We start from the raw sequence: 24662 nt of genomic DNA, 5'->3' as shown, positions 1-24662 counted from the left end.
TATTTAAAACAAGCAGTAATAAATAACCTGTTGCAAAACAAAGATCATGGCCCTTTTCTGTTGTGTTGAGATCATAAACTTGCAGTGAAATGACTTGAGTTCCTGCTCTGTGCTGGTTGGTTGGAGGGTTGGGGGTTGGTTTGGGGTTTTTTTTCTCAGGAATTGAAAGCAGCCTGGCATGAAATATACTTGGGAATTTGAATGAAAGGCTCTTAAGAAGCTGGGTTTGGATTCTGGAGGAGCTTGTCAGATCCATCTGGGCAGAGCCTTGCTTAGGCCATGCAGTGCCACCTCTACACCAGCATCCAAAGTTAATTCAGATTTTTTTTTTTTAAACTGGCAAGGAGTGAAGGAAGCTGAAGAAAAACAATTTCTGTTGGGGTCCCTCCCCTGCCATGGAGCCCTGGGAGAGGGGCCCTGAGGGCACAGACACGGGGTTTCCCTGCCCCTGCTCAGCCTCGTTCCCATTGGTTGGTTTGTGTTCCCTGCGCGGGCAGAAGGACCCTTGGTCCCGTGACTGGAACAGTTCCTCAGCAGAGCTCCGGCCATGCGGCTGGAGAAATAAACATCTCTCTGAAACAGCTATCAAGAATCTGTCTGTCCACCGTATATATTTCCTTTCCATGGGACTCCTGGTTTGGTATATGCATGTTGCAGGATCCCCACTGCAACAAATTTCCATTTAGTTACTATGGAACATGACTGTTTTATTTGGATCAGGAGCATGAGAGGATCACAGAGCTGGCAGTAATTTCCCTGGATGTAAGTTACGGGAGGGTTTCACTTTCCCTAAGTTATCATAAACAGGGTCAAAAAATGATGGATGGAGCTCAGTTTCTGGTCCTGTGCTTTGTGAGTCTGGGCCTGATCATTTGTATGGTAAAACTACTGCCAAACTGAGGAAAAGCAGAAAAATGAGCATTATGGTTCCCATCCTTTTTCATAGACAGGATCACAGGAGGCCCGAACAGGCTGTGCCACCTGCACCTTGGAGCTGCTCTGTGCTGGGGCTGGTTTGCTGTCTTGGAAAAGTCTGTTTTAGTTTTGGTGGATCCCTCACTGAAGGCTGAGGAAGCATCTGTTGCTGGGAAAACAAACCTTGATGGATTAAGGTAAAGAAAGGGAGTTTGGGGGATGGCCCTGGGCTGGGAACAGCAGCACTTAGGCCCAAGGATGTGTTCTCTTGTGCTGCCTCTGTGCCGAGATAAGGCTCTGGCAGAGGACTGGAGGTGACACTGTAGAAGCTGAGCTTGTAGACACCTTCTGTGGATCTTGTGTTGGCTCCAGTGCCCTCCCAAGTAACTCTTCCCCTGCCTAAGGTGGCTGATGACAGTGTCCCTCACATAGAGGACACGGAGGAGCTGTGGCTGCCCCATCCCTGGAAGTGTCTGAGGCCAGGTTGCATAGGGCTTGGAGGAACCTGGAATAGTGGAAGGTGTCCCTGCCCATGGCAGGGAGTGGATGCGGATGAGTTTTAAGGTCCCTTCCAACCCAAACCAGTCCGAGATTTATGTTTGATCTTGTCTTAGCTACTTCTCTAGGGCACAAAGGCAAAGATCTCTCACCAAGAGAGGCTGGGCTGAAGTGAGCAGAGCTACAGCAGCTCCCTGGGACTCAACCAGCTGCAGGAGAAGCAGAAGCAGCCAGGGGGTGCAGGGGCAGGAGCTCGGACACTGCCCTGGCCAGCAGGAGCCTGAGCATCAACGCAGGTCTGTTAACAAAAATACACTTCCTTTACCAGCACTACAGGATCGCCTTCAGGGAGATTTCCCTCCCTGGGTGGTGTCACAAGATCCCGGAGTGCTGCTCATTGTCAGTGGTGGTACCCTGAGGACTGATGGCATGCGGGAAGCTCGTTGCTGATTCCAGGTCATGTTAGGAGCTCACTGGTGCCTTAAATCTTTGACTGATCCAGGGGGGGTTGGATCTGAAATGCACCTCCTTAACTAAGGAGTTTTGCCAATGACATGAGTGAGACCAGGCAAGAGAGGCATTAATGTGTGCGGGATTGTTCGAGAAGCCGAGGGCTGAAGGAAGAACTGTATAAATCATGCTCTGCTGTATTAGAAGTAAAACTTCTTTGATCCATATCCCATTTCTGTAAGTACATTAACATGCAGAGAAGGCCCAGAGCTCCTATGAAGTGGGGTCTTTTCTCTCTCTCCACATGTCTGAATAATATTCTGTGGAATTATGGCCCCAGTCCTGCAATGAGGTCTGCATGGATAAAAACAGGGGCCACATCACTAAATTGGAAAGACTTCCACATTCCTCTCATCAAAAAGAGGTTCACACTTTATAGCAACAATAATAAACCCCTTTGCCTGAGGATGAAGTCTGTAAGGTTCATCACTTGTCATGTGTGATTCAACATTCCTGCTTTCCCTTAGGTATTCTCTGATTAACAGGACCTCTATCAGAGATTAATGTCTCTACTTGTATCTTAATTATGAAAGTGAATCTGAAGAGTTTATACTTCCTTACCAGTATGTGCTTGTTTAACTACTGCTTGGTCAAGGAAAATCCATTATATTGGCCATGAAAGTGTTTTCTTTCTTGGGTAAACTCAACAAGGAAACAAGAATTTCTTCAATTCTTGTTAAACATATTTTTCTTTTAATTGGTGACATAATCATCGGAGTAGTTCTTTCATAGATGCATTTTTCATTTATTTTCTTTTTTTTACCAAGGTTATACTTAATCCTCTAACATTTTGTGTTCACTCCTGTTTTGTGCCAATTCACTGTAACAATGAGACATTGCTCCAACATGATACAGCTCCTGTCGTGGCATGCAGTGAGGAGGGATATTTATTAAACCTGGTGAAACACTGATGCTCTGTTTGCAGTTGTTTTTGGTTCATTTACCAGCTCCAGAAATAGCTGCCCTATTTGTAGTCGTGCTGCGGGCTTTAAAATATTCAGCATAGCCGTGGCTGTGAATGCAGCAGGGAAAACAACAGGCTCGTTAGCGAGGAGATGATTGGGGTAGACATGGGAATTGCAAATGCTTGAGTATCTGTGTGAGGATAGTTTATGTCCAGGTTTGTTGGCTGGAATCTGTGGTCTGAGCTGGTGTGGCTTCATCCCCACAGAGTCCTTCCTTCTCCTCCACCCTCCTCACAATAGCCACGTTTGCTGCCCGAAGCTGGCAGACACTTGAAAGATGTTTGATCTGAGATGTCCAGAAGATGCCACAGCAGGCCGGAGTCATGGACACCTCTGTCCCTTGAGCACCTCTGGAAATCCCAGCCCAGATGTATTTCTGCTGCCTTAAGTGAGGCCCTCAGGTGCTCTGCTCTAACAGGACTGGAAAAAGTGCTTGTTTGGGGTCATCTCTGAATAAACCATTATGTCCCATCGGGAAATGGGATGCTCTGCCATGGTGTTCCTACTGACCGGGCACAGCCATCCTCATGTCACCAGCTGCTCTCTCTCATGTTGGGCCTTATAAAAAACAGAGGGGCAGATAGTAATAGGACAAGAGGGAATGGTTTTAGACTAGAAAAGGTGAGATTTCGATTGGACATGGGGAAGAAATTGTTCCCTGTGGGGGTGCTGAGGCCCTGGCACAGGGTGCCCAGAGAAGCTGTGGCTGCCCCTGGATCCCTGGCAGTGTCCAAGGCCAGGCTGGACAGGGCTTGGAGCAGCCTGGGACAGTGGAAGGTGTCCCTGCCCATGGCAGGGGGTGGCACGGGCTGGGCTGCACGACCCCTTCCAGCCCAAGCCCGTGTGCGGGTCGATGGTTTTGATGGCACCCGGGTCACCGCGGGCCCACCGAGAGCGAGCGCCGGGGTCGCGGGGGTGGGTGGGGCCCCGGGCGGGCCGAGCCCCGCCCCCGAAGGGCGTGTCCGGGTGACGTCACCGCCGCTCCGCCGCAGCCCCAGCGCAGACGGAGCCGCCCGGTCCCGGTGCCGTCCCGGTCCCGCCGCGATGCCCTCGGACCGGCCCTTCAAGCAGCGCCGCACCTTCGGTGAGCCGGGACCGGCCGGGAGGGAGAGAGGGAGGGAGGGAGGGACGGGGGGATCTGCCCCGCGCCGCCCCCGCCGTGCTGCCCTGCGGGGCGGCCCCGCCCGGGCCGGGGCTCGGCCGCCGCGGGTCCCCGCCGGGCGCGGCCGCGGGAGCAGCGGGGCCCGCGCGGGGCCGGGGGCGGCGGTGCCGCAGCCGCCACGCGGTGATGTCATCCCGGCCGGCCCCGCACCGGGGGGGCAGCACCGCGCCCGGCCGGAGCGCAGCGACGTCCCCGGGCCATCCTCGCTGTGTCGCCGCTTCTCCAGGGCATCGGGGTCACTGGGGCGCGGTGGCGGCCGCAAGGAGCCCTGGAATGCCCAGGACGAGGGTGGTGGCCGGGTTTCACTCTTGACTGTCAGAGCACAAAGAGCTCCCCAAAAATCGCCTTCCCCGCTCCCCATCTCGTCAGCGTTAGGGCGGTTGTTGTTCCTCTGTGATGGTTGTGGAGACCCAGAGGAGTTAATGCTCACATCTTCCCCACCCATTTGTCAATGGTGCACGGTGGGGAGGCTCAAAAGGTGAGGAGGTGACTGTAGAGAGTCCCAGGTTTTATCTCTAGACCCTGTTGTGGAATCAGAGGAAACATCAACTGCTGTTTCTCTTGCCCTTTGCCCGCTGGCGCAGGGAGAGGTGTGTGTTTCTGGCAGGTTAAATCCCTGGAGAAGGGGTATCAGTTGAGCTTTACTGGCTGTATAATGCTGAAATCGATGTTTTCCTGCCATTAAAAGCCTCATATTGGGCCAGAGACTGTCCAAACGCAGGTGAGGGCGTGTTTCCTATGTGAGTTTTAAAATTGGAGCTTTTGCCTGCTGAAAACTGCTGATCCAGCCCCTTGCTGCTCTCTTGGAAACTGTAAATATTTGGTATTTTATTGGCACAACCCTTCCAGCCTTGAATGCTTACCCAGCCCTCCCCTGCCACAGGACCGAGCCAAGGGAACACGCACAAACAAGAACCAACCGAAGCCTGGGAGCTTGGGATACTTCCTGGGACCCTGCTGCGTTCTCCTAAGCTACGTATTAAAAGCAGTAAAGTCCTAAATCGGCCCCTTAGTAACTGCCTACTGTTAAACTCGTGAGAATCAGCTTATTATGGTCAAGAGGAGTCTGGTTTGCCTTTGTGGATCGCTCAGACTTTGTGTGAGCCAGAAGGAAAACAAAATCTGAGGCTCAGAGTAGTTGAAAGAAAGCAGGATTAAAATAGCCCAGGAGGGACAGAGGGGGTGAGGGAGTTTGGTGCCGGCAACTGCAAGTGCTCCTTGTTTCTCTGTACTTTCCTCTGCCCTTTTGCTCTCTCAGCTGACTGGGCTGCGGAGCTGAGCCAGGAGGAGGGGAGGAGGAGGAGGAGGCCTGGCAGCCCCCACAGTTGCTTTGGGTCAGGGCTGGAATTGCTCTGTTGGAGAAAGTAAATACGACTTGTTTTTGTCTTTGAATCATTACACAACAGGAGCAGGAAGCGATTGTTTACAATGCAGTTGGAGAGGGCTGGTGGAAAACATCACCAGCGATTCTGTACCCTCAGAATGGCTTAATTTTTAAGGCTTCAAAACTTTACAGAAATGGAACGGTTCCAAAAAAGCAGCGAAAAGGCAGAGTCAGGGCTATGGCTGTTTACAAAAGGCACCCAGGCTCCAGTTTCATGGCAAGTCACTGCCTTGTGTCTTGGTCTGCTGCTCCTCAGTGAAGATTCAGCTTTCCTCAATGCTTGTTTTCCCCCTTCTTGTATTTTTGAAATATTTCTGTGAATTTCTTGGGCTTGTTCATCTGATTGGTCTTGGGTCTCTCCTGAGCATAATTTCCTGATTTCTCTTCATCTTTGTTGAGGACTGGGAAAGGGGACTGGCTGGGAAACACCAGAGGTTTGATCCAAGGTGTGTGGAGGGCATGGAGCAGTGACTCCTTCCATGATCTGAGGTGCTATCCCTGGTGGGAAGGTGAGCTCTGTGAGCTGGTCCTTGGCAACAGAACGTCCTTGATGTGGGTGCAGGGGATAAAATGTGGCAGCACCCTCTGCATCCATGTGCTGAACCCAGACACTGAGGCGTGTTCAGATCTGTTGCAGGAGTCCAAAACAATTCCCAGAACAAAGCTGTGGTCTGTGTCAGAGGAACAGGCTGTCCTGGCAGTAGTGAGAGCGTGCAGCAGCCTGACGACACCGTTGCACTTCCCGAAAGGAACACGAGTCCTTGGGAGCATTGTCCCACTCCTGCTCCTGAAGCAGGGGTTTGGATTGGGCTGGCAGCAGCTGTCAGCTGTGTTTTCAATGCAGCACATAACCAGCATGGTATGGACACGGGCCTGGATCCTGGACCAGCTGGATAACCCAGAGTACCTCGGTCCTGTGCCCCAGTGTCTGGCCGAAACGGAGGCAGGAACGCACCTGCGTGTGTCCGGTGGCTCAGCTGGAGCCCCTGGCTTGCTGACAAACATAGAGGCTTGACCTTAGCTTCTGTGGGACAGAGTGTTCCCATCCCAGGTTCCATCCTCTGGGAGATCTGCCTTTAGTTGTGGGAAGCCACTCTTCTTCAGAGGAAAGGCAGTAGTGGGTGTGGAGCTGAATCCCCTGTTGCCTCTGGGGAATGGCAAATGTGTCCGTCCCTGGGGACTCATCCAGGTGGCTCAGCCATGCCTGTACCCACTGAGAGACCAGCAGTGGCTGAACTGTCTGCTTCACACACCATCCTGTGCTTGTCACAACAGTTTTGCTTGTTGGCAGCTTGGAAAAACATCTGGGTGTTGATGTGAGGTTGGTCTGTGAGTCCAGAGCACCTCGCTGGTGCTTGACTGGTTCTCAGGGTGTCTGTGCTCTGGCAGTTGTGCCTTGAGAGCTGGGATTCCTTGAGAGGAGGATGCTGCTCCAAGCTGCTGCTTAGCTGCCTGTGTCTTGGATTAATTACCAAGGACATTCTGTGACTTGACTGGATATGGGGGTAATTATCAGCGTTGAAGAACTGAACAGGCCAGAACAAATGCCAGCCTGACATGTAGACCACAAATTTTGATTTTTTTATTATTATTCTTTTATATAACACAAGGTCCTGAGTGGCAGCCAGGAATAATAAAACCTGTGTGTTTTGTTCATTGCTTAATTTTTTTTTCACTATAAAAACTTCAGATCTTCCTTTGAGCCAGAAGGGTGGAGACTGGCGAATCCAGGGGCTGTCAGGCTGGTAGGCCCTTGTTGCCTCTGTCATCGAGTAGCCATGAGCCATGGATAAGTCATGTCCCTTGGCTTTGATATTCCTTCTGTGGTCAGTCCCAGCAGGGATCACAGTCAGGAGAGTCACTTGGGAGGTCTCACAGTGCCACCTGCCCCTGTGACATTCTGTGGTTGACTGGCAATGTGTAAATGCTACCAGGTCTGTCATGCTGTTGTTCGCTGCCTTTTGTCCTCAGAAGATGGTTTGAGGCTGTGAGAGAAAATGCAGGAATGTGAGAAAAAATGCAGGAATGAATTCAAGACTCTCGTGTCTGGCACGTGTCCCCAAAGCATCTGTGCATGTCCAGGCCTGTTTGCACAAATAGCAGTGACCCGTGCTGGGCAAAGGCTCTTGGTGCAGGCAGGTACACGGTGGGCTGCACCAAAATACAGTCCTGCCAGGAGTGCCAGGTCTTTCTTTGAGCAATTTGAAGTGTCCTGAGTAGTTCTGAGAAATCTGAGTGTGTTTCTGCTGTCTTGGAGGCTTATGGGTGGGAAGGTTGTCCAGGTGGAAGGTCACACAGCAGAAAACCCTGGCACAGCAGCCTCCTGAAGGCTTGTACAGAGGGAACTTGCTGTTCCCCTACCAAGGATAGTGAAACTGATTAAATGTTGAGCAAAAAACCAGTTCCTTATCTGGAACTGTGATGTAAATGCTCCATTTGCCGTCCTCATGTGACGCAGGTGTTGCCCGTTTGCCCCTCGTACTCAGGGGGTGCAGTGAGCTTTAAGCTGTTTGGATGATGGAGGTCCTGTGCTCATCCTGCATGGCCCATGGCAGGGGTGACGTGGAATCCCAGAATGGTTTTGTTTGGAAGGTGCCTTAAAGCCCATCTCATTCCACCCCCTGCCATGGGCAGGGACACCTTCCACTGTCCCAGGCTGCTCCAAGCCCCGTCCAGCCTGGCCTTGGACACTTCAGGGATGGGGCAGCCACAGCTTCTCTGGGCACCCTGTGCCAGGGCCTCAGCACCCTCACAGGGAACAATTCTTTCCCAATATTCCATCTAACCCTGCCCTCTGTCAGTTTAATGCCATTCCCCCTTGTCCTGTCACTCCAGTGGTACTGTACAACCAGAGGACAAGTGTCTTAACATGAATTTAGAATTCACAGTTGTGTGGCTCTGCTTGATCACGAGCTGAGCCCTTATCATGATTTGCCAGATGCAAATGCTCATTCCTGGAGCCAGGCTCAAAATCATATTCCTGTTACATTTTTAAACTGCTAAGAAAAATGAAGATGTTTCCTCTTTCTGTTTTAAAATTCTTTTTCAAGCTCTATTCTGGAGCCAGGAAGATTGGAGACTTTTGCAAGTGAATAAGACTGCTCAGATCCTTCTGCAGTCACAGGGCCCCAGGAGCCTGGCATTCAGAAATCCTCCCAGACACTGCACATCTGGTATGCACTGCTGTAGTGATGGGATGGAGAGTCATGGAGACAGAGCATCCACTGCTCCATGTTTATGTTGGTAGTACCTTCCAGGGACAGTGAAGCTTCAGGCTCATGATGCAGAGACACATTTTCTATCAGTTCAAAGCCTTTAGGTTCAAAGCAGTGTAGGTTTGGTCCTGAGTCACTTGTCCTGTCCGGAGCACCCAGCTTTGCAGACGAATGAAATTAACCTGACGATCAGAAGCACTGTCAGGTCTCTGCAGTGCTGCTGTCCTATATAGCCTGGAACAAGCACCCTTTCTTGGTGCTGAGGACACCTGCCCTGGGCATGACCTCCTTCCTTCCTGGATGTGGGAGTCTCCTCTCGCTCCTCCCACAGCACCACTGGCCTGAGAAGAAGCACTGGGCAAGGACAGGTCAAGTCAGGTGCTGGGTGAGCCATGATACATTCATGGTGGTGTTTCCTGGTGGTTAGAGGTGTCTGGCCTTAGGGTGGTGTGATATTACAGAAATAGTCATTGATGTTTGTCTGGAATGACCTGCATAACTGGCCTGTGTCTTCAGCACTTGCCAGCTCATCCCACACATATCCTGGTTTCAAACCATCCAATTCCTCCTCTCCTTGCAGAAAATCTCTTGGAGAGAAGTCCATGCTCTAGTAGCACTCTGCCCTGGGACTGACCACAGCAGCTTCTTGAAGAAACAGGTTCATTTTTGCATCTGCTTCAATTCTGAGGCAGATCCCTCCCCATGCTGGCTGGCAGGGTGTTGTGTGGATGGCAGGGAGAAGCCACAGGGCCAGCAGCCTGCTGGAGCTGCCAGAGATGTCTGTCCCCCAGAGCTGTGGGATGCAGGGAGAGGCAGTAGCTCATGGCTGCACTTCTGGTCTCTGCTTTGCTCTCCACACACAGCCCTTGCTCAGCTCAGGAGCTGTTTATCTGGTAGCACACCAATGACGTTTCCAGGTGGTATTTGTTCTTACTGGTGTTTTCCTACCAGCATTCCTGCTGGTCATAGGCAGCAGAGCCTCTCCCTGTAGTCCCACCTGCTGCCCTGGGGCAGCACCAGTGCCTGAGCAGTGCCTGTCTAGCGTCTCCTGAAGAATGGTGCCCCTTATGCAACAACGCTGTTGGAGGACTTGCCATGTGTTTTCCTTCTGTCCCACCATCTGTATCTTTTGTCTGCTGAAGCTCTTTTGCATCCAGGACTGTCCTTTCATCCCGTGTCTGCACAGCACCCAGCACAGCAGGGACCTGGCTCCCGTGGCCAGGGTTCCTGGGCACTGCTGATAAAAAAGGTTAATGTTTGCAAAGTGTGGCTTAAAATTTTCCACTGTTCTCCTCAGCTGCCATAATGATCTCATCCTGCATTGCCATGGGATACACTGTGTGCTCGCATCTTTTGGAGCTCAGCTTGGGAAGGGCCTCAGTCAAGAAAACAGCCAAGATTCTGGTGTTTTGGGCAATTTGCAAGCTTTGCTGTTGGTACTTAACAGTTTAAACAGCAGTTGGAGGAGAAATAGGCAATTTCCTGGCATATGCAATGCACAAAAATACTCCTATCTTTCAATAGGCCCTAGCAGAGAAGTTTCCCTGGGAATAACCAATAAAATTGTGTGGTTTTTATCTTGCTGCCATCTTGAGCTCTGACATCCTGGCACTGGGGAGAAGTCTGGCTTCCCTCATGGTAGAGATGTGGTGCCCACAGCTGGAGCAGGGATCGGGCTCTTCCCTCTGATGCAGGTCATCACTCTTTGCTCAGCTCCTTGGAACAGCAGGTGGTTGGAGCCCCTCCAGCCCCTCTTGCATGGAGCCCCTGAGCTGCTGCAGTCAGGTGTGGTGTTCTGCTCCCCTGGCAGCGAGGAGGGACCAGAGGAGGAGGAGACAGGGCTCTGCAAACAGCTCTGGTTCACTCTGCACATTGGCTAAGGATTAACTGTAGCCAGGTGCTGCAGGAAAGGGGGAAGTCTCAACTTCAGCACAGCTGTAGTTTGGGAGAGCTGCAGGAGGAGAGCAAAGTTTGTAAGATCAGGCCTGTTGTGTATGAAATGTGAGTGTGCAAACACTGCTGGAGTGGAGCGGGGGAGATCCTGCCTGTCCTCAGCACTGTGTGAGTGGGGGCTCGGGTGCTGGCCTGGCACCTCCAGCCAGGTTTCTCTGAAGTGCCCTTTAACCATTTTCTCTGTATTCCTATGACCTACATTAGACTATATAGACACTAAATTAAGGCTGGTATTTATAACTGTTCCTGCTGTGTGATGTTGATGCTTTCATGAGTCACAGGCTCAACCTCTCAGTCTCACCCAGGCTGAAGAGGGTGTGGGTGACCATCACTATCTCTTGCTGGAGATCTCTTGTGCCTGAACTCCTGTGTGCATGGAAATCTTCCAGGGATTGGTGCAGCTTCTCCTGATTGCCAAGCCTGCTTCCTTGACTCTCCAAGGCTAGGATGGGACAGAGTGTGCTCTTTAGCAGAGCTTCAGGTGTCCTGGAAACTTCTGCCTGTATATTCAGGAACCTGAGCACCCTAGGTGGGATTGCTCCTAACTGCCTTCCTGAATGAAGTTTCTGAAATGGGCGTTTCCAGGGCAGAGGAAGAAGCGCGGTGCTTGAGGTGTTTGTAGTTGCAATCACACGGACCTGCTGGAGGGATCCAGCAGCCCTGGAGCAAAGCAGCACCTGTGGTAACCTGCAGATCAGCCCCCTGCCACAGAGTCCCCTGGGGTCAGGAAGGCTGCAAATGCCCTGGGTCCTGCTGGCCAGAGGGAGCAGGTCTTGGGCATGTGGCAGGTTTTAAAGGGTGGGACAGGGAAGCCTCCACTGTGGCCCAGCAGACTTGAGGGTAGCTGAGAGCTCTGTCACTGGTGTCTCATGCCCTTGATTGCACCTGAGCATGGAGTCAGCAAGACCTGAAAAATACAGCACTGGTCTCTGTCCAGGGCACCCTGTCTGCTCCCCTTGGGAGACACAGGACAGTGGTCCCAGGAGTGGGATCCTGAGGCACTGATGTGCAGCTGGAGTGATGATGGACCCTCTTCCTCTCTGTGTGGCACCTTTTTCAGTGTGCTGGGCAGGAGGCACCTCTGTTTCCTCTGTGGAAATGGAGGTGGTGACGCCTTGTGTCATCTCCTTGTGCTGTAGCTGGTGATGCTTCCAGGGAGCAGGAAGGGGTGTCTGGCATGTGGCTGCCCTTTGGCACATGCAGCCTGGGCTAGTTGGATGCTCCAAGATTATCTTCATTTACTAGCCATGATAACATGCCCTCAGCAAATTCTTTCTCAGACCCTTCTCACAGTTACCTGTGTTGTTGGGGCTTCCTGTGCAAACAGTCCTGTGACCCTGCAGGGCAGTGCATGGTGTTTAAGAAGCTCATCCACATGGCCATCTGATAGTGTGGAGAGAGAAGCAGGCTAGGGTGGACACTGAAGCCAGGATGACTGGCCAGACATGAGGACACAGCTCTGCAGACTCTGTTAACACCGAGAAGTCTGAGCTGGCTGCAGTCAAGCTGCTGGAATTTCCTTGGTGATAAGTGTTGTCCAGTCAAGCTCTGGATCTCCAGCCTTTTGGATGCTCCATCCTGGACACAGCGAACACATGGGAACGGGGCTCTGTGGGAGGGGGCAGGTGCTTCTGCTTCAGCTGGGTGCTGTGGGCTGGGTGCTGCTGTCACTGTGTCCTTCAGCATTCCCGGGGAGGTGTCTCTGTACCAGTGTCACATGTGGTGCTGATGTCTGTGTGACTCCCTGGCTGATTGGTATCTCAGGGGAAAACTGTCTGTATCGCAAGGATGACTCTGGATCCCTTAACACTGGATTGGGCGGAAAGGAAACAAGAGGAGCTGCATCTTCAGTCATAAAACTCAAAACAAATATGCCTGAATTTTTCATGAAATCCACATAATCTTGCTCTGTGTTGCTCGCCGATGGAGTCCTACCAAATAAAAGGTCTAACAATTCCTAGCAGAGTGATATTTTCCTCTTAGAGGAGGCAGAAATGGTGCTCAAAACCTTCTATGATGTGGTGATTTTGTAGTCTTGTGGCCTTTAAAGAAACTCCAGTTTCTTCCCAAAGTCATATCTAGCTAAATTCAACATATAAACTGTAAGGTTTTATTGAGTGCTCAGAGGAGAAATTCTCAACATTTGTGGGGAGAAAACACTCAAACACATGCACTTATCCTGCCTTCCATTATCCCAGTGGGCCATGAGAAACTGGGGCTGGCTGTGTAAGCTGGTGAGGGGAGTCGGGCTGGAGCTGGTGCCATGCTGGGTGTGGCAGGATGATCCCGTGACAGATCCTGCAATACTCAGGTCTCACTTTTCTAGGCAGCGCTTAGTCACTGACCTTCACCCCCTGACTTAGTTTCTGGGCATTTCAGATGGGCCATTGTAGGCTGTGAAGCACTTCCCAGAGTAATGGCAGTTCCAGGAGGAGTGCAGGTCTGTAGTGTCCCAGGAGGAGCATGCACAGAGCTGTACCTGGCTCTGGTACTGCTTCTTCCTCTCCTTTCTGCCGCTTTGCGTTGTGGAAAGCGGAGAGCTGACTGGTAAAGCAGTGAAGGGTATGGGAATTCTCCTGTAAACTGGAGGAGTGCACAAGCTTTGTGTGCTGCCTGTTGTGTGTGTCAGTAAACATAAACTCTAGAGGAAAATGGGTTAGAAAGTGTGAGAACAACTGCAAGAAAAGTCTTTTTGTACGTGGATCATCTCCTTGCTTAAGGTTTTCTTCCTGTATCCAGGCTTAGAAATACTTTGTGTCAGGCCAAAAGGTGTTGTAGCTATCCTGTAGATCTGTGCTAGGGAAGGAGTCCTCCTTGGCAAGGTGCATCTCTTGTGGAACCAGGCACTGTGCCAGATAGTGCTTGGATGTGCACAACAGGCAGAAGGAAATGGCTAAAACCCAGCCCCAGCTGGAGAATTGTCTCCTTGGGGGAACATCCAGGAGACACAAAGAGCCTGAACTTGCAGAGCTCAGCCCCCAAAGCTGTGCTGCTGCCCTGCACCCATGGCCAGGAGCTGCATTTGCTTAGGGTGGATTTAGGTTAGTTTTGTTATCTTTATGGTCTCCTTTCACTCTCCTGATTTCCAGGTGTGTGCTGCCTGGTTTTACCAGGCAGAGTGGTGTGTTCCAGCCTGGGGGAGATGGTTGGGGCAGTAGGAAGCCATGAAAGGTTGGTCACTGAAGCTGACATCTGGCAGACCATGATCAGAAAAGGCCTGGTGAGCAGAAGGTGCATTCCTTGGGAAATGTCTCTCTCTCTGGATCAGGGCTGTGGCTTGCAGGGTGGGTACCTCAGTTCTGCCTGCCCTACCACACACAGGTGTTTCTAACTTCATGTCTTTACTTCTTTCTCTCCAGCGGATCGTTGTAAAGAAGTTCAGCAGATCCGAGAGCAGCATCCAAACAAAATCCCGGTAAGTGATTGTTCTTGCTCTTCTGTGTTAGACTTTGTTCTCAGGACCCCTCTGTGCTCCTGGGTGGCCTCCATGGAGCTTGCAAAACTCTGCTCCCTGGAATCAACACAGGATGGTCCCCATAAGCCTCCAGTGCCTTGTGTGTGCCAGCTGCTCAATAGCAGACACGTTCTCTGCCATGCAAAGGACAATCTGGCTCTAAAGTTCCGTGCTGCCCTAGAGGCAGGGGACTGATAGGATCTCAAATCTATTTCCAAGCTAGTGCAGCAGGAGAAAACTCTGAAATGGCTTTTTTGGCTGTACTAGCTACTTGATTTTTCGTGGATAACCTGGTAAGGATTTCTCTCTGCCTAGAGAAATACGTGCGGCATGATCTTTGCTGCATTGAAAGCGCAGAGGCTCTGTTAGGATCATTCATACCTGTTCTGTGCTTTCCCAGCACCTGTGGTTGACAGGCACAGGTGAGACACCACGAACTTGCAGTTCTTCCTGCCCATGTTACACCTAATATGCTGAGTTGCTCTTTGGCTGTGAGTGTGCTTTTGAGTTCCTGCCTAAGTATTTGCTTCTCTTCCTGAGAAGATGGAGAACTTAGAGGAACATCCCAACCCTGGAAGCATTCAAGACCAGGCTGGATGAGGCTTGGAGCAGCCTGGTCTAGTTGAAGGTGGTCCTGCTCACCTTTAAGGTTCCTTCCAACCCAAACCATTCCATGATTCTATGAAATTATGTACTTGGGGCTTGCTCGATTTACTATTTGCAATATCATAGCATCTGTGACCAAAAAGACAGGATTCCTAGTTCAGCTCCTTCTCAGTGTTGGATGAACATCAACCTTGTCTTAAAATTGCAGACTATCAGTATTTGGCCTTCAAGACTGAATGTCTCAAACTGCTCTTGGCCCATCTTAGTCCACTCCTGCCTCACTCTTGTTTTGGTTATAGCACAATGTCTTCTAGCCAGAAGAATTCTTTCACTTTCTCTTCTCCCACCACTGTGGTGTTCACGTGTTGCCAGCTCAGCAGAGCAGGGCCTGCCCCTCACAGCACCCTGGGTACCAGTACTCCAGGTCATCAACACATTGATTGACCTCTGCTTTTAACGTGGCTTTAATGGCATTAGACTGGTTCTGCATTTCTCCAGAGCTGTGGCAGAGCTAATTGCAGTGCATTCAGGCTCTGGCAGTAAGGCCAGGCTAGAAATCAGTTGTACATGAAACACACACATGTGCATAAATTAAGTGCCTGTACATAGATGTGTGTTGCTTGGGGAAAGGACAGAAGGAGCCAGAGCTGTGTATCCACAGGCAGAGTTTTACAGCATTACTGAGACATGGTGGGGGAGCTCCCATGGCTGTAGTGCTCTTTGTGTTGGGGTCAACACCACAATGCAAGTTTTGCTGGAAGGGTAAAAATAACCAAGAGGTGAGAAGGGTCATGAAGGCCTTGTGGGGTCCAGCCGTCTTTGTGTCACTGGTGTCTCTAAAGGCATGGTCCTGATTAGACCTCAGCACCACTTTGGTGCTGTCTCTCCTCACTCCCAGGGCAGAGCTCCTGCAGGTTTCAGTGCTGGGCAGTGATCAGAGCCTTGTGCAGGAGAAGTGTGGTGTGGGCACTGTCATAGGTCCAAGCACTGCAGGCTCATCGGCTGTAGGAAGGTCTTGGTCATCTGTGAAAGGCAGGAGCTGTGTTTTCCAAGGGACTGGCTTCCCTGGAGAGGCGCTTGGAATTAGCAGAGGGGTTTGAGCCCCCAGCCCAGGGGAGTTAGGGAGATCCAAGGTTGCACCCTTACTGCTGGCAGATACCACGGCAAAGCTGCACGGCACCTGCTGCCCTCCTGCATCTCCAGTTTCCAGCCAGAGTCCTTGGGCGAGTCCCTTTTACTTTGAGAGGGGGCCAGGAGGATTTGCAGAGGGCATGGCCTGGCTGTGTGCCCAGGGAAGGGCATGTCTCTCCTGTTTCCATGAGTGTGCTTGCAGGGAAGGCTGAGGAAGGGACTGAGCCACATGTACATGTGTGTCTGCATGGAGAGAGGGCCATGATGGCTGTCTGAGCTCACCAGAGACAACACAGGAGGTAACCTGAACCCTGCCTGAGGCATGGAGTTCTCTGCTTGTGTTTGAAGGGAAGTCCCATCCCAGGATGCCACACTGGCACATGTAATAAGGACATAGGCATGAGCCAGGTTCCCTGTCCACCTCATGCCAGGGGCTCCTTTGCTGTCTCTGCATTTCCCAGAGCAGCCTGCTCTTCCCTGGTAGAAAGTGCTGACCACAGGCACATGCAGCTCTTGCTGAGAAGGTGAGATGGTTGTGTTGGCAGTAGGTGCTGCTCACACTCACCTCTGTTGGGAAGAAACCTCCAGCTGCTCCTTGCAGGGTGGTGCCTCCTTGGGCAGTCAGAACAAGCAGAGAACTTCCAGCCTTTTCACTGGAACCTCCATCCACAGCCTCAATAGATGTTTTAGAAATCATCTTCTGTCCCGTAAGAGGACAGGGAGTCTGTGCCCCCCCGCACTGTCCCTGCCTGCTCTCAGCCTCAGGAATCTTTCTGGAGATGACTGAACTCTGAGAGAGCCTGAAATTGCTGGGGAACAGCTTGTGCTGGGCAGCAACAGTAGCAAACCATTTCCCAAAGCCCTGCAGTGCTAAATTCAGGCAGGCATGGTGAGCCATGGGCTTAGAGGGAGGTGAAGGCAGGGCCACCCCTTGTGCTGGTAGGGAGGGCTGAGGGGGCATTTGGGCCATGCAGAGAGGGCTCTGTTGGGTTCATCTGAGAACCCACAGAGGAGCATGGAGAGGCAATGGCAGGTGGGAGATCCCACATGATGGCACAGGGGTGGATGGAAACCCAAATTGTGGACTCAGAGGAAGGGAGAACCTTCTCTGGGTTCCTGGGAGGGCTGTTCTGGGGAGTTACAGATCCAGTGTCCAGGGCTGACACCACTCTGGATGGATCAACACCAGAGCAGGGATCAACACCTTTTTGACTGAGGGCTACAGTGTCTATTCTGCACCCTGCTCTGCCAGAGGCTGGTGCAGACTGTGCTCATGTGAGTCCTGTGTGTGTCTGTGTCAGTCTCTGTTCCTGGCCATGGATGTCAGGGAGGTGTTACGTATACACATTTGAGCCTCTGTGCCTACTGGGAATACATTCTTAGCCTCACTCCTGGTTGGACCTTGCCTCTGTTGACCGCCACATCCAGCCATATTCCCTACCAAACTCCCTTTCCACCTCTCCAGACTGGCCCCAGAACAAAGGTTGTGTTTATAAACACTGTCCAAGCCCCCCTTGCAGCGGGACCAGGACTCCAGGTTCTGCCCTAAGCATTTCCCCTCCCCACCTGTGCCTACTCATGTGATTTCTGCAGAGATCTGTGGTGGGTTCCCTCTGCAAGAGCAGGTGTCCCATGCTGAGGAACCCCCTGGCTCAAGGCAGCAGCTTGGAAGAGGATATGGGATGGGAGGTGGCTGTGTACACCCGCCCTGTGGCCACAGGGATGTAACTTTAGCATTTGATCATGCTTTTCCCTCCAGAGCTAGACAAGAACGTTTTGTCCATTGGCCACCTGTTCTCATAGCTGGGTTACCCAAATAGCAGCTCGTGTTCTGGGAACAGAAACTCTTGGACTTGTTCTACATGAGAGGCTCTGTGTCTGCTCAGGGCACAAGGCAGCTGCTGCTCTAAGAGCCAGGACAGCCATCACATCCCATTCTTGGATTAATCTAAAGGTTTTTCTTTTGGGCATGGAACTGGCTGGTAGTGAGAGACACAGGCCTCTGGTCCTGCTCTTGTGAGAAATGAGGCATTGCCCAGGTGTGCAGGGCCCTCTCTGCAGGTAAAGGTGGATGCAGAAACAGCTGCTGTGTAGCTGCTCCTTCGTGCAATCCAAAAAGCTGAAGAGCCCACTGTTGCCCGTGTGTTTCCCAGTGGCCACAGCAGCATCCCTGTATGTGGCTGCTGTGAGTGTTCAGCTCCTCAAGACTATTCCTCTCCCCACAGCCAAAATACTCACTGTAGAGGGATTCCTTAGGGAACAAGGGCATATGATACCCCTGGAAAGATTGGACAACCCAGGGTTGCTGAGGAAAAGCCCCTGAACAGGCCCCTGGCTGCAGGCAGGCCTGGAAAGCACCTGGCTGCAGGCAGCCCTGAGAGTCCTTGGCAAGGTATACACTGGTTGGCTCCCCCACTGATTAGAGGCTGTCTAGAGGGACTAGGGGTGAATCTTTGCAGAAGTAGATATAAGTTGGCATAGTTGAACAATAAAGGGAGAACGATGCTTAATCGTATCGGTGTACATGTCATTTATCTGGCCAGCTCTCCGGACTCGGTCCCTAACAACTCACCTGTCCATGTAAGACTCAAGTTAAATGCAGTAGGATGGTTCTGCTCATCTTGTCCTCCCTGTGCCCTCCTTGGAGGGATGAAGGGCCATTAACAGGTTGGTGGGGGATGTCCCAATGCATAGTTTAGTCTGTTGCAGAAAACGGTTCTTTAATCAGATCCTCATCTTGCAAAAGAGGCCGAAGGGACAATACCTGGTGTTCACATGCTGCTTGCCCAGGCGTTGGGTTCCCCTTGGGTGAGATTTGTCCAGGGTGGGCTCTGCAGAGGCCGTTTTGGTGCAGAGCTCCCAGCAAGGCACTTCACACCCCTCCCTCCTCCGGGAACTGCCTGCAGCCCTGTCACATCAGCCCCACGGCCTCAGGGGCTCCTCAGACATTCCCAGCTCACTGGTGACTCCGAAGTGTCCCAGCCAGGGTGTCTGATCTGCCTTTGGGGGAGGCTGGCTGGAGTTCCATCGCTGCTGCTTCCAGAGGCTGATGTGTCAACAAGGGATCAAAGGAAAGGGAAATCCGTGTTCCCAGAGGTTCCCTGGTCCTTCTGGCTCCACAGAGCCATCTCCTGGGGATCCTCCTCTCTGCACGCTGCTCCATCCCTCTCCTGCCAAAAGCCATTTTACAGTCTCTTGAGTATTTTTGGAAAGGACCTGGGAAAATAAATTATGGCAATTCCTTGCCTTACAGTGAAAAATAATGTTTAATCTCAGGTGGGAGAGGATGATGGGCTGATGAGTATCCAAGAGTCTCTCTGTGGAGAAAACAAGGTGCTGGAAAGATGTGAGAGAGCATCATTGTAATGGGAACATATTAAGCTGTATATTCTTCACTTATTTTCATTTTACTTAAAAGTATATTCCCTATTTTAACTGCCTGCTACCCTGTTTCTCAGAATACAAAAGGTACCTTTCCAGGCTGGTTTAGAACAGCAATTGCAGCTGTTGGCAAACAGTTTCATAGAAGAAAATTGTTAATTCTAATACCAGGAAAATGGATCAGAAATCATCATTCAGCCATTTCAGAATGTAGGGATGGTAAGAGCTTTTCCAAGCAAGATGTCTGGCAGAGGAGAACCGGCTGGGCTGTCCCCGTGGTGACACCATGCATGAGTGCCTGGGAAGCTCAGTGCACAGCTGGGCTGGCGCATGGGAGGAGTGGCCCTGGGTTTCTGATCCTTCTTGGAGTCAGTGTGTCTGACTGTTAACATAAGGAGCAGGACTGGTGCAATCCAAACGCCCCCTTTCTGAAGGAATGCCTGAGTGGCTTCGCTGGGACTTCTAAAAGCCGCTTGCCTGGAAATATCCACAGCTGTTCCTGAGCAGGCAGAGGGATGCTGAATGGCAGCAGGAAGGAAAGGGGAAGGAAACTGCACCATGAGCTCAGTCTGTAGCTCAAGCCAGCAAAACCCGTGGGTTTGGTCAGTCTGAACGTGATGTTAAAATACTTCACTCCTCTTCAGATCTCCTGCATGCCAGAGGACAAGAATCTACATCAGTCCAGTGGTGCCTACTGTTTGTCAGCCAGCCAGAGCACTTGGTGCTTTAGTTCATTGTTTTGGACGCTCTTCACTGCCTGGCTCGGGCACAGGTGACTGATGAAGAGCCACCTGCAGCCAGCCTGGTAGTCACTGCTCATGTCCTTGTTTGTTTTGTTTCCTGTGAGGGTGAAACAAGGTGGGGCCTTACCTCAGCTTTTCTACCCATTGCTAGTTGGATTTATATGTGACCTTGGGACCAGCTTGTGGGGCACTATGAACACAACTAATCCTACCCTTGACTTTCTCCCCAGGTCATCATCGAACGCTACAAAGGGGAGAAACAGCTGCCAGTGCTGGACAAGACCAAGTTCCTTGTCCCAGACCACGTCAACATGAGTGAATTGGTCAAAATAATCCGGTGAGTGGGATGGCCTCAGCTGGCATGTTGTGAGCCTGTCCTCACCCACAGGCCACTCACTGCAGGGTGGTGGGGTGAGAGTGAGGCAGAGGCAGCTGCTGAGGGCAGGGATGGGGATGTGGCAGCCATATCATCCTTGTGTGTGGTACAGACTGTTGTGGGGGGCCAAGGGAGGGCAGATTCTTAGCACCTTGTGAAGGTCTGGGGTCTCTCCCTCAAAGGGACACTCATGAGCAATGAAGGGGTCCTGTCCCCTCTTTTTAGTCTTCAGCTCAGAGGGAAGAGGCCCCCCTGCTTTCCCCTTGCCAGCAGCACTTGGAGAAGGGGGCTTTGCCCTCCTGACTCAGGAGGCCTTGGAGCCTCAAGCAGCTCAGCTGGACTCACGGATACCATGTCCTGAGCTGTGGGAGGAGGTCCTGGCTGTGCCGGCCTGGCCCCAAGGGAATAGCATTGCTGGGGAGGTGGAACTGGCTTTCAGGGCACCCACCCCAGGTGGGCTGACCCTGCCTCTCCTGCCCTTGCCCCCACAGGCGCCGCTTGCAGCTGAATCCCACCCAGGCGTTCTTCCTGCTGGTGAACCAGCACAGCATGGTCAGCGTGTCTACTCCGATCTCGGAGATCTACGAGCAGGAGAAGGATGAGGATGGCTTCCTCTACATGGTCTATGCTTCCCAGGAGACCTTTGGCTTCTGAGGGCTGCTGAGAGGTGGCACGTGGAGACATGAACTGTGGCACAGAGGCCCCTGGCCTCAGAAGACAACACAGCCAGAGGCTCACAAGAGGGGGGCTGTGCTGACCCCCTTCCTCTTCCTCCCTCCCTCCCTCCCCTTCCCATCACCCTGTCACCAAAGAGGCTCGTGGCGCGCGTTGGACTCACACAACCCTTTCCCTCTGTGTAGGTCAGTCCCGCTCCCCCAGGCGCCCGCCCAGGTGTGTGACACCCCCACCCAGCCGTGCAGCCCCCGCGCAGGGCCTCAGCCCCCTGTCCCCATGTCCCTGCGCTGCTCTCGCTGTGCTGTGTGTGCTGTGCTGCTGCCAGACCTGCTGGGCCACCATCACCCCAGCACAGGGAGAGCTGCCTCTCCCCTGGGCACTCATAAAGGGCAGGAGGTCTGCAGAAGCAGCAAACAGATGTTACCATTGCTCCCGAGTTTTAATTGATTTTAATTACACCCATATCAGATTCTTGGTGCTACTGAGTAGATGTAGGCGTCTCTGTAGGACTGTGGATAATGTATATCCTTTAGATTTATTTTATTGGTTTGTTTGTTTGGGTTTGTTTGTTTTCTTTTTTTTAGGGATAGATTGGAATGGGGAGAGGGGGGGAAACTTTCCTGTATTCTGTAGGTAAATAAATCAGGCTTCGTTGCACTTTAAAGCATAGTAGATGTCAGAGTGGAATTTTCTTTTAATTTATACAGGTTTGCTATCTATAGTGCTGCTCCTCTGTTGACAGTTGTACCTAGGTTATCTTGTTTCTTTTTTTTTCCTAATAAAATTGATTTCCCTTCTCTCTGTCTCCCCATTGCATGCAATTTTTCAGTCTCAGTGTGTCAAGGAGTTCACTGAAGGAATGTACTGATTTATATTTGCTATGTTCCTGTCCCTGTTTCTCATGTATTATACCAAAAAAATGTATATGATAAAATCCCCCCCAGTTTAATCTATACAAAGGTATATATATATATATATATATATATAAATATATATATAAAATAAACATAAATTCAAGTTGTGTCTTGTAGGAATGTTCTGTTCCCATCTCATTTGTCTGTGTTAATGTCTCTGCTGTATCAAGTGTGATGTGTGTTCCCCATGTTCACTGGTGTGTGTGTGCCTGCCCAGGCTTCTGAGCTGGTTAGTCCAAGTTGTGGAAAAGCAGCTGGTTGGGACTGAGGGGCTGGGACAAAGGGGAAAGATTGGTTTAGAGAACAGAGGACTAGATAGTGACACAGGAAACATGGTTGTCCTTGCCCGACCTGTGTAGAGTCTCTTGTCCTTTGACTAAGCTTCCTCATATGGGAACAAAAACTTGAGGTGGAGGCATTTGCTTTTAAGGGAAGCTTTGAGCAGTACAGGAAATCGTGGCTCATCCTGGGCACTGTGTCAGACTTGTTCTGCCCCCAAAGGCAGGGCCTGATGGTCATTTGGCTGGTCAGTGTCTCCCTGCTTCTTGGCTCACTCTTACTTCCTTTGCATCGCCCAGCAGAGAAGGGTTTAGGCACTGAAAAAACTCAGGGCTTGCCTGAGTGGCAGCTGACTGTTTATGTCCTACACCTGCAGGGAATCCTCTGTCCAGGAAAGGAGCTGGTGTGAGGGACAGATCCAACAGAGCGCTGCAGGAAAATGTTGGAAGCCAGCTGGAGCACGGCTCCCAGCAGAGTGTAGGTGAGAACAGCTGCCCTGCTGGACCTGGCAGCTGGAGCAGCCATGAATGTTGCCCCTTGCACAGCCTCATGCTATTTAAACTCCAGTCCCTGAGGGAAGGTCCTCTTCCATCCACCTCCCTGTGGGATGGGTGCTGCAGGTGATGGGGCTGTGCATCAGTGGCCGCAGGTCAGCCCAGCTGAGGCTGCTCCCTGTGGGAGGTGGTAAAGGAATAGCAGATGTGCTCCAACAGCTCCACGTCTGTCCTGTGCTGGGACCCCAGGGCTGGAGGCAGCTCTGCAGGTGGGGTCTCCCCTGAGTGGGGCAGAGGGGCAGAATTCCCCCCTCTCCTGCTGCCCACGCTGGGGGATCAGCCCACGACACAAGGCCAGGACATGTCCATCTTCTCATCCACCAGCATCCCCAAGTCCTTCACCGGGCTGCACTTTGTGCTTCCCATGTGATATTATCTTCAAGGTTTGACCACTTCCAGCATCTCTCTTACTCTTTTTTAGACAGTTCTTTGCTGTTCTCTGTTCCTCCACTCTGCCCTTAGCTCCCAGTTGTATATAAAGGTAAGTAACAACTGGAGTCTCTCTCCAGGGGCACCCAGCAGCCCTGCTCATTCTTAGAGTTGTGTTTATCCATTCAGCTGGGATCTGCATGGCCTGCTTTCTAATACCTGCAGCTTCTCAAAGGTCTCTGAAGGAAAATGCTGCTGTCTTGTTCCCTCCTCTTCACATGGGAGATGAAACTGGGTCTTTGCTTTGTCCCCCCCATTCTGCTGTCCTTTCACTTCCGACCTTCAGAAGTGCTGTGTGTTTTGACACAACCAACTGCTTGGGCACCCCGGCCTGCTTGGGCTGTCTGTGGGCTGATGCCTCTGGGCTTTGCTTTAGGCATTGCTTGACTAGTGGATGATGTTACATGAACCAGACTGGCTTCAAGGACTGACTGAAACTGATGGAGCCAGCCAGCCTGACCCAGAGCTGAGCCATGCAGCTTTTGTGGCACAGCTGTATGACTGATGCCAAATGATGGAACCACCAGGGTAGGGGGAAGCTGAGGTTTCTCTGGGTACAGTGGAACACAGATGAGCCTGGGACAATGGTAGGTAAGGCAGAGCACTAGTAAGCAAAGATACAAATGCAATGCTGATCATTTTCCTCATGACAGAGGAGAAGGTGAAGGCCTGAGGGATGAGCATGACAGTTTCGGAGGGCACTTTCAGTCCCCCATCTGCCTCAGCACAGAGCTGCTGATCCTGATGCTGGTCTGTTCATCTTTAAGCTACCCACAGTGATGCTGTGCAAGAGCCTGGGGTGAATCTGCACTGCACTGGGGCTATGCCTCACAGCATCACTCACTCACCTCAGCAAAGCCTCTACATGTTACACTGCACGCATCAGCAACCAGAGCCATGAGATCACAACATGTCACCTGCTGACTGCACACAGGCTGTGACTGATGCAGGCCAGTGTGGTCCCCTCTTGACAACCACCCACACAATGCTGCTGCCAGAGCCACCTGAGTCCCCTTGTCTCCAGGATGGGCAAGCCAAGCTCCCATAGCCCCATCTTACAAGCCGTGTGCACCAGACCCTTTCCACCTTGGGGGTCCCTGGGACTTGCTTCAGTTTAGCACCGTATTTCTTGTCATGAGGGAGCTACAAGTGCAGACACAGTTGGAAATGTGGTGGGCAAGAGCTGAGCAGGAACCAACACTGCCCTCCATCCACTGGCCATGCCGTGTGGTCAGTTGCCACCATCCTCACTACCAGGGTACATTGCTCCTGTGGCCCTAAGGAAGGCATCTGGGATGGCTGTGGCTGTTAGTGGGAAGTGCCAGGATGAGGAGCCACCAAAGACTGAGCCTGCAGCAAAGCAGGGCAGTGAGTTCCTGTAGGAAAAGGGGTTGCTCCCACTACCCCCCTTTGGGTAAGCCCTGTGCTGGCATTTGGGATTTTTCCTTTTGTTTCTTCCTCTCATGGAATTTTGTCCCATCTCTCGCTAAGAAACAGTAATGACCAATACTTAGGAGA

General features: G+C 51.7%; 1 protein-coding gene across 1 annotated transcript; it reads left to right on the top strand.

Moving 5' to 3' along the window:
• Positions 1-3854: 3854 nt before the first annotated feature.
• Positions 3855-21765, top strand: MAP1LC3A (microtubule associated protein 1 light chain 3 alpha). The gene is made up of 4 exons (XM_048321861.1): positions 3855-3972; positions 13962-14017; positions 20148-20254; positions 20785-21765. Exons 1-4 carry the CDS (start codon positions 3933-3935, stop codon positions 20945-20947), a joined length of 366 nt encoding a protein of 121 aa, XP_048177818.1. The 5' UTR covers positions 3855-3932; the 3' UTR covers positions 20948-21765.
• Positions 21766-24662: the final 2897 nt, after the last annotated feature.

Source organism: Corvus hawaiiensis, chromosome 17, assembly GCF_020740725.1.
Source record: "Corvus hawaiiensis isolate bCorHaw1 chromosome 17, bCorHaw1.pri.cur, whole genome shotgun sequence".
Classification (NCBI taxonomy): domain Eukaryota; kingdom Metazoa; phylum Chordata; class Aves; order Passeriformes; family Corvidae; genus Corvus; species Corvus hawaiiensis.
The sequence above is the reverse complement of the archived record's forward strand: the minus strand, read 5'-3'. Positions and strand labels throughout refer to the sequence as shown.